Genomic DNA, 9439 nt, shown 5'->3' on the forward strand with positions numbered 1-9439 from the left:
ATACGGTGGCTACAAATAGGAGCAAGGATCTGGCAAAAGGAGTATAATGTGGACAAAATATGAAAAAATAAAATGAAACATTATTTAAATAGTGACACTACAGAGCTCTGAGGTCTAGAAAGGTCTTGATGTCCTCATGCATGATTCACTAAAGACATATGCAGATAGAGCAAGTAATCAGGAAAGCTAACAAAACTTTTGGTTATGTTGAAGGGAGTTGATTACAAATATTGGGAACTTGTGCTTCAGTTATTTAGTGTATTGACACAACCACATTCAAAATACTGTGCACAGCAGTAGTCTTTAATGTTCATGGAAGGTTGCTAGTGTATTGGGAACGGTTCAGAGAAGGCTTAACTTTACAAATTTCTGGAATGAGTGAATTATTTTAGAGGAAAGTTGGAAAGGCTCAACTTGTGTCCATTGGAGCTTAGAAGCTGAGAGCAGATTTGACTGAAGCAAGGTGCTGCAGGTTCTTGATGAGGCAAGTGTGGAGATATTTTCTCTTCTGAACTGGGGAGTCACGGTTATTTTTTAAATTGTCCATTTAAAATGGGTAAGGTGAAATTATTTTTCTTAGTGGGGCATGTGTCTTTGGATTTCTCTTCCCCAAAAGGTGGTCAATAGATGTTGCCTGGCCTGCTGAGTTCCTCTAGCAATTTGTGTGTATTACTTTGATTTCCGGCATCTGCAGCTTTTCTCTTGTTTGTTTTCAAAGCAGAATCTTTTGGTATTTCTAAAGCAGAGGTTGATGGTATTTGATAAGCAGGTTGGGGGGGGGGCAGTCTCTAGGTACCATAGGTAAAGTGGAATGCAGAATTGAGGTTATGGTACGAATACATTACTGAATGGTAGAATAGTGTTGAATGACTATCTCGCTGCCGACTGTTCCTAATCCTTGGATTTATTCACCTGTTACTTCAGGCGGGAAATTCAACATGCCTAATGCCAAACAGGCTAACTGCCTTTCCTGTTTTATTCTAAAGTTATTTCTATGTATTGGTATTTTTAAAGGTAAATGAATATGAAAACAGTCACTTCAAATAGAGCAGTTTTGTGTGACAAGAATAACATTTGAAAAGTAGTTAATGGTACACAAATGCTGCCCCAAGCAAAGACTTGCACACTGGGTAATGTGAAGCTAGTTGAAAAAGAGGAATTCTAAATAATAAATTAATACAGTTAAGTATGGTAAGAAAATTTTGTATAGTTGGTTTTATTTCAAAATCAGCATAATGTACTGAAATTTTATAATCATGTTTAAAAGATTGTGAAAAATAAAATTATCTTTTAAGCAATATTATAAATAACAGAATTTGGGATGTGAGATAGCAATGTGGCAATATATTTGTATCATAAAACATCTCAGAAAATGTGAACAGTGTATTCACGATAAGATGTTCTTATGGCCACAAGTAATACTTGACAGTTTTGATAAACCATTCTTGATGCACAGCCTTTTCAGTTGAAAGAAGCACAACTATTTACTGATAGAATTTAGGTATCTGGAAAAGCCTAAATAAGAGAAATTAAATAAACCCAAGCAGAAAAGTTATAAAATATCAGACTTGATATCTTAAACTTTATTGCAAGGAGGTAAGAGCTTGAGGTGGGCTGAGAGTACTGAATGGAGGTAGTGGATTGAAAGGAAAGTAGAAGCATCATATAATGACACAAGACTAAAAGGTATATATATGAACCAAATATTGAACTTAGTCATGTGATTTATATTATATTTATGTGGCACAAGTCACAATGTTGTTAACATGGTGGCACGGTATCGTAGCAGTTAGTACAATGCCCTACAGCACACTAGTTGTAAGATTGGAGCTTCAATTCCCACCATTGTATGTAGGAATTTGGTATGTTCTCCCCATGATTGTGTGAGTTTCCTTCGGATGCTTCTGTTTCCTCCCATGTTCCAAAGACTTACAAGGTTAGGGTTTGTAAGTTGTGGGTATGCTATGTTTGCACCTGAAGCATGGCGACACTGTGGACTACTCCCAGCATATCACTAACACAAATGATGCATGTTTCCATGTTTCGATTTAAGGTACATGTGATAAATAACCTTATCTTTAAAGTTATGAATGATAAATCATACTTTGTAATGCATTCTTTTTGATTCCTATGATGTACAATTTGTAATAGTAGATAGATTTCTATACTGTACTTTGTAACATGGGAACACAAGTTAATTGTGTAACAGGCATCTTTTCCATTAAGCTTTCTTTTCATCTTAAAATTCTTTTAAAGATAATTATATCTGAAACTTTATATTAAAAAAGAATCCATTGGTTGAAGTTGCTAGATGAACACTTGTTCTAAAGCATTTCTGTCTCCTTGTTGTAGGGTTTGAAGGCTTGCGTGCCTCAATGACCCGGAAAGCAATGTTGGCTGGAGTCGGGGCTTTATGCTTTGGCTCTTGGTAGGGTCACTCATGCCAAACGCGTCGAAGGGTTGAAGCCAGACTTAAGAATGGTCCTCTGGGTTTGGGGGTTCAGCTCGGGGTTAACAGCCCTGACTGGTAAAACAAAACTGTTAAAGGAAACAGCAATATGAAGTATCCTTCTATATCTTAAGTGCAATGGTATTTCTGAGTTTCCACCCGGAACCTGCAAGACTGTCAGTAGTGAAAACTGAGCTACTGACAAGACAAAGGAAGCCCTGAACACCACCAGAAATGAAGGACCTTCATTGTTGCCCTAAACACCAGTGGTGTAATGGGGCAGTAGCTAGTGATTTCTGTGTATGGAACAATATTATGCATGTAAAAGTACAGGATGTATGACTAACATCTTTGTTTTATCTTTCCAGATATGGTTTGCCAGTTAACTTCCAGGCCATGCTTTTACAACCCAACAAAAAAATGATGAAGAAACTTCGAGAAGTTCTCAATGATTTGTACAAACACCTAGACAGCAGTGCAGCCGCCATCATTGATGTAGGTACCTGAATGGCAACACTTGTTTCAGTAATTGTTAATCTATTAGGAGACATCGTTATTTTAAAAATAACTGACTGCAGGCCTCTTAGATAAAATGTTGATTGTAATTTTATGGAACAGATGGACCATTTATTGCACCATCACTTAATAACACGCAGACTAGTCGCAATTTTTCCCAAAAGTGTACTTTATATATAAAGCTCAAGACTCTTTATTCCATTCCATAGATGCAACCTGACCACCCAAGTTCAGATGGGACCTGGAATTATCTTCATTTACTATACCAGGCGTACTAGGTCATTAGTTATTCATTCTTAGATATTCGTTGTAGTTTTTATCCACAGTCCACAGGCTTTTCTCATAGTTGCATTAGTGTCCTTCAACACATAATTCTATAGTTTGGATTACAGAATTTATACTTGATGGAAGTTACTGCTTCTGAAATGTGAAGGGCATTCTCTACCTGTGGGAGAGCCTTTCATTGCAAAATCCTTAGATTAGAATGAGAATCATATTCTGTCTGGGTAGCCTCCAATATGATGCCATCAATTTCTCTGACTTCTGTTAATCTCTCCTTGTTCCCCTTCTCTCTTTTTCTATTCCCCATTGTTTCCCCTCTTACTTCTTCTCCTCCCTTGCCCATCACCACCTCCTACCTGTCCTCCTTCCCTTTCTCCCATGATCCACTCTCCTCTCCTATCAGATTCCTTCTTCAGCCCTTTACCTTTTCCATCTGTCACCTCCCAGCTTCTCACTTCATCCTCCCTCCCCCACCTACCTTCTTCCTCACTCGGCTTCACGTATCACCTTCCAGCTTGTACTGCTTCTCCTCCCCACACCATCTTATTCTGACTTTCTCCCCTTTCCTTTCCAGTCCTGATGAAGGGTCTCAGCCCAAAAGGTCTGCTGTTTATTCCTTTCATGGGTGCTGCCTAACCTACTGAATTCCTCCAGCATTTTATTTGTGTTACTAATGAGAAATCAGGTTTATTATCACTGACATGTGTTGTGAAATTTGTTGATTTGTGGCAGCAATACAGCGCTAGTTAAAATACTGTAAGTTACAAAAATAAAATAATAGTGGCAAAAGAAGAATAACAAGGTAATGTCCATGGACCATTCAGAATTATGATGGCAGATGAGTAGACTGTGGGTCTTCAAGCCCCTTTATCTCCTCCATAATGAAGAGGGCATGTCCTGGATGGTTTGGGTCCTTAGTGATAGATGCCACCTCTTGAAGATGTCCTTGGTGGAGCTGGCTGAGTACACAACCCTCCGCAGCCCCTTCTAATACTATGCATCAGGTAGTGATGAAACCTGTCAGAACACCCTCCATGGCACATGTGCAAGTGTTTGGTGAGAGACCAGATCTGCTCAAACTAATAAAGTAGAACTGCTGACGTGCATTAATGTGTTAGGCTCGAGATGGATCCACCAAGCAGTTAATTCCCAGACACTTGAAGCTGCTTATCCTTTCCACTGCTGACCCTTCAACAAGAAATAGTGTTGTGTTCTTCCAACTTCCTCTTCTGAACTGCACAATCAGTCTCTTGGTCTTGTCTTGTTGCGATACCACTGATCTATCTCACTTTTGTGTACCTCCAAGTCACCATCTAAGATTTTGTCAACAGTGATGTTATCAACAAATTTATAGATGGTCTTTCAGCTGGTGTTAGCCACACAGTCATGAGGTGTCAAGAGAGTAGAGTCATGGGCAAAGCACACTTGAGGTACATGCATGTTGTCACATCTTCACTGTGCCTCTCAATAAGGAAGCTGAAGGTCTACTTACAGAGGTCCAGATTTTGAAGCTTGTTGATTAGTACAGAAGGAATGGTGGGCCAAGATGTAAACGATAAATATCAGCCTGTCCTATACCTGGGTGTACCTGAGTATATGGGGTGAAATTCTTTTCAAATCGGTCTTCAGAAAAATTCAAAAGATCATTCATTATTGCCTAGCTGAAATAATCTGGTGTATTAGAAGTTTCAATTTGTTTTTAATGAGGTTTTGCTTTTTTAAAAAAAAAAATCAATGCTAGTTGCACCACACTTAGATACATTTGTTGCTTGACCTTGAATGTGAATGCCTTTGTTAGCAAATATTTACAATTAACCCTGATTTCCTCCGCAGTGCAATTGTATCCTTTCTAAACATGGAGAAAGTTCAGAAATCAAAGATGCAAAGGGACTTGGGAGTCTTGCAGGTTTTCCTAAAGGTTAATTTGCAGGTTGAGTTGGTAGTAAGGAAGGCCATTGTAATGTTTACATTCATTTCTAAAGAACTAGAATATAAAATCAAGATGTAATGTTGAGGCTCTATAAGACATTGGTCAGATCGTGCTTGGAGTATTGTGAGCAGTTTTGGGCCCCTTAGAGTGGATGTGGAGAGGATATGAGGAGATGAGGCTGAGTACAGCAAGGGAGATGAGGCTGAGTACAGGGCTATGGTGGGAAACCTTGTCACATAGTGTGAGCAGAATTATCTGCAGCTTAATGTGAAAAAGACTAAGAAGCTGGTGGTGGACCTGAGGAGGGCTAAGGCACTGGTGACCCCTGTTTCCATCCACGGGGTCAGTGTGGATATGGTGGAGGATTACAAATACCTGGGGATATGAATTGACAATAAACTGCACTGGTCAAAGAACACTGAGGCTGTCTACAAGAAGGGTCAGAACCGTCTCTATTTCTTGAGGAGACTGAGGTCCTTTGACCTCTGTGGGACGATGCTGAGGATGTTCTATGAATCTGTGGTGGCCAGAGCTATCATGTTTGCTGTTGTGTGCTGGGGCAGCCGGCTGAGGGTAGCAGACACCAACAGAATCAACAAACTCATTCGTCAAGCCAGTGATGTTGTGGGGATGGAACTGGACTCTCTGATGGTGGTGTCTGAAAAGAGGATGCTGTCCAAGTTGCATGCCATCTTGGACAATGTCTCCCATCCACTACATAATGTACTGGTTGGGCACAGGAGCACATTCAGCCAGAGACTCGTTCCACCAAAATGCAACACAGAGCGTCATAGGAAGTCATTCCTGCCTGTGACTATCAAACTTTACAACTCCTCCTTTGGAGGGTCAGACACCCTGAGCCAATAGGCTGGTCCTGGACTTATTTCCATCTGGCGTAATTTACATATTATTATTTAATTAATTTATGGTTTTACATTGCTATATTTATACTCTATTCTTGGTTGGTGCAACTGTAACGAAACCCAATTTCCCTAGGGATCAATGAAGTATGTCTATCTATCCATCCATCAATCTATTTCCTATAGTGGGGAAGTCTAGGACCAGGTGTTTTTTTGAGAACAGAGATGAGAAGGAATTTCTTTAGCCAGAGGATGGTGAATCTGTGGAATTCATTGTCATAGACGGCTGTGGAGGCCAAAACATTGGGCATATTTAATGCGGAGGTTGATAGGTTCTTGATTAGTAAGGGCATCAAAGGTTACAGGGAGAAGGTAGAATAGGATTGAGGGGGATAATAAATCATCCATGATGGACTGGCGGAGCAAGCCCAATGGGCCAAATGGCCTAATTCTGCTTCTGTGTCTTTCTCTCCAATGGTCTTATAAAGTGGCCACTGAGTATGAATTATTCTTGATGAGCAAAAGTTTGATTTGACACAAAATGATGCATTTTGCTGTATGTTTTGATGTACATGTAACAAATAATCTCATTTTATAAAGTTGCATTCTTTAGTTTTAAACCCATGAGCTATCAGTTTACTGATTCTCTATTCATTGTTGCTTTAACTTGTGCATATTATCATAAACTTTGTATAATCCTTTCTCTTGGGCAAAAATACGTGGGGGTATTGCACGCACACACCTGTTGTATAGAATGATTCTAGGATACAGTATTATAGTGTGCTAATACAATAGGCATTAATCTTGAGGTTTAATTACTGTATCTAATCTTATTTGAATTTGTACACAATCATTGTATTCTTACTATGACTGAGCTTGCTTGACATTTGGAGACAAACTTGTAAAAGCTGATGGTACAAGTTTTCTTATTTGACTGCACGACTTTTTGAAAGCTCATGGATAACATTCAAGTTGCTGAATGAGCTGCTGGTTAATTGGGAGTTAACTGTATTTTGTATGGTTTGACTTGTATTCCACACAAACAGAAATACATGTGTAAATTCAGTTAATTCTAGCTCACAAAAAGAGCAATTCTAAATCTAACATCATTAATGTAAATCTACTTAAAATCACTGCTTTCTGGATCAAATATTCAAAAATTCCCGTTACCTCCTTGCTCCTCTCTTCATCCCACCTATTTCTTCTTACTGTCCTCTCTCATTTGCCTATTCCTATTATCTTCATTATCATCACTCTACAACACTTGGCCACTTTATTTCCACAAGAGTGGAATCTGATGTGGTCTTCTGCTGCTGTTGCCCATCTCATTCAAGAGTCGATGTGTTGTTTGGTCAGAGATGCTCTTCTGCACACCACAGTTGCAACATGTGTTTATTTGAGTTATGTCGCCTTTCTTTCTGATTGAGCCAGTCTTGCCACTCTCCCCTGACTTCTCTCATTAACAAGATGTTTTCACCCACAGAGCTGCTGCTCACTGGATTTTTTTTGTTTTCCACACTGTTCTCTTTCTAGAGACTGTGTATGTGAAAATCCCAGGAAGTCAGCAGTTTCTGAGATACTCATATCACCCTGTCTGGCACCAACAATATTTCCAGTCAAAGTCACTTAGAGCACATTTCTTCCTCATTCTGATGTCTGGTCTGAACTACAGCTGAACCTCTTGACCATGTCTGCATGCTTTGATGCATTGAGTTGCTGCCACATGATTGGCTCAATAGATATTAGCATTAATGAACTGGTGTACATGTGTACCTGTAAAGTGGCTGTGGATGTCAGTTGTGCAATACAAAATTTGTAAATTTTCGTATTTTTTATTTGGTAAAATTTCCTTCAGTTTTATTGAAGTCAGGAACTTCAAAAGAATTGTAACATGGAAATGTCATTGATTTATGCATGAATTTACTTAATTTACAAATTGCCAGTTTATATTTTAGAATTTGAAACAAAGTTATTTTGGAAACTGCTGCATTATCTTAAATTGAGCTTTTTTTAAAAAAAAGTCTATGAATGGAATAATGTAAATCAAATGTTAATTTGTTTTCAACCTTCTTTTACAGGCTGCAATGGACATACCAGGTCTAAGTTTAAGTCAGCAGGAATACTACCCATATGTATATTATAAGATTGACTGCAACCTGCTTGAGTTCAAATAAAAGTTCATATAGTTCTTTTCCAGTCACCTTGGCTTTTAGAGTATGGGTAACAGTAGTACTGGATTGCAACTTGCTCCTCCCTTTTTCTTCAAGCCTGGGTTAACTGGTGTTTGCTTATTCATTCCTGCAATTAGGTCCAGCTCTGTGATCTGTCCACTGATGTTTCCTTCAAAGATGTGTTGACATACTTTTTTTTTACCAATCAGGTATTGAATTATGTGCTGCAATAATCTGGATCTATATTTATGAAACAAACTCACTATTTAAAAATTTTAAAAAACTCATTTGTGAAGTGCTGTGCAATAAACTGCATTAGTTGTCAATATTCCTGGAAGACCTTGTTTACAGCTATGTATTAATAGTGCAAAGAGTTTGTATCATGTCACCTCTTCACCTGTGTTTGATACATAAAATTTTAAATGGTCATTGGTCGTAACAAATTGTGTTTATTGAAAAAGTATATGTGATGTACCAGGTCTGTACTGGTGTTTCAAACATGACTCCAATGTGCAACATTCATGATTAATGATGTCTTCAAAATATGTAATAAATGTAAAAGTCATGGTAATGAAGATGTTTTCAGTGTTTAGTATTTGTCAAATTACTAAATAAGTAAGAAGCATAGAAAATCTTCAGCACAATACAGGCCCTTCGGCCCACAATGCTGTACCAAACATGTACGTACTTTAGAAATTACCAAGGGTTACCTATAGCCCTCTATTTTTCTAAGCTCCATGTACTTATCCAAGAGTCTCTTAAAAGACCCTGTTGCGACCACTGTCGCCGGCAGCCCATTTCACGCACTCACCATTTTTTTAAAACTTGCTCCTGACATCTCCACTGTACCTACTTCCAAGCACCTTGAAACTGTGCCCTCTCATGTAAGCCACTTCAGCCCTGGAAAAAAGCCTCTGACTATCCACACGATCAATGCCTCTCATCAGACCATAAAAGCATAAGATATGAGTGCAAAATCTAATGTTATAACATTGTTGAAATTATAGAATTGCTAAAACAAGTTAAGATTTTAGGATGTTGAGTACCTTCACTCCATCTGCAACAGGCAGTATTTCCTGGTGGTCAACCATATAAATTCTACTGCCCATTCTAATTCCAAAGTGACAGTTCATAGCCTTCTCTACTGCCATGATGAAGCCATTCTCAAGTTGGAGGAGCAACGCATCAATTCTGCCTGGGTAGCCTCCAACCTGACAGCACAAACAATGAT

At 38.7% G+C, this 9439-nt stretch overlaps 1 protein-coding gene across 1 annotated transcript in view; it reads left to right on the plus strand.

Moving 5' to 3' along the window:
- atp6v1c1a (ATPase H+ transporting V1 subunit C1a) overlaps positions 1-8797 on the plus strand; it is a 97747-nt gene extending 88950 nt beyond the window's left edge. Inside the window, exons 12-13 of the mRNA XM_063055542.1 lie at positions 2818-2944; positions 8116-8797. Of these exons, the coding sequence (XP_062911612.1) occupies positions 2818-2944; positions 8116-8211 (223 nt within the window). The 3' untranslated portion in view covers positions 8212-8797. The remainder of the gene's footprint in view (positions 1-2817; positions 2945-8115) is intronic.
- Positions 8798-9439: the final 642 nt, after the last annotated feature.

Source organism: Mobula hypostoma, chromosome 1, assembly GCF_963921235.1.
Source record: "Mobula hypostoma chromosome 1, sMobHyp1.1, whole genome shotgun sequence".
In the NCBI taxonomy this organism is placed as follows: Eukaryota; Metazoa; Chordata; class Chondrichthyes; order Myliobatiformes; family Myliobatidae; genus Mobula; species Mobula hypostoma.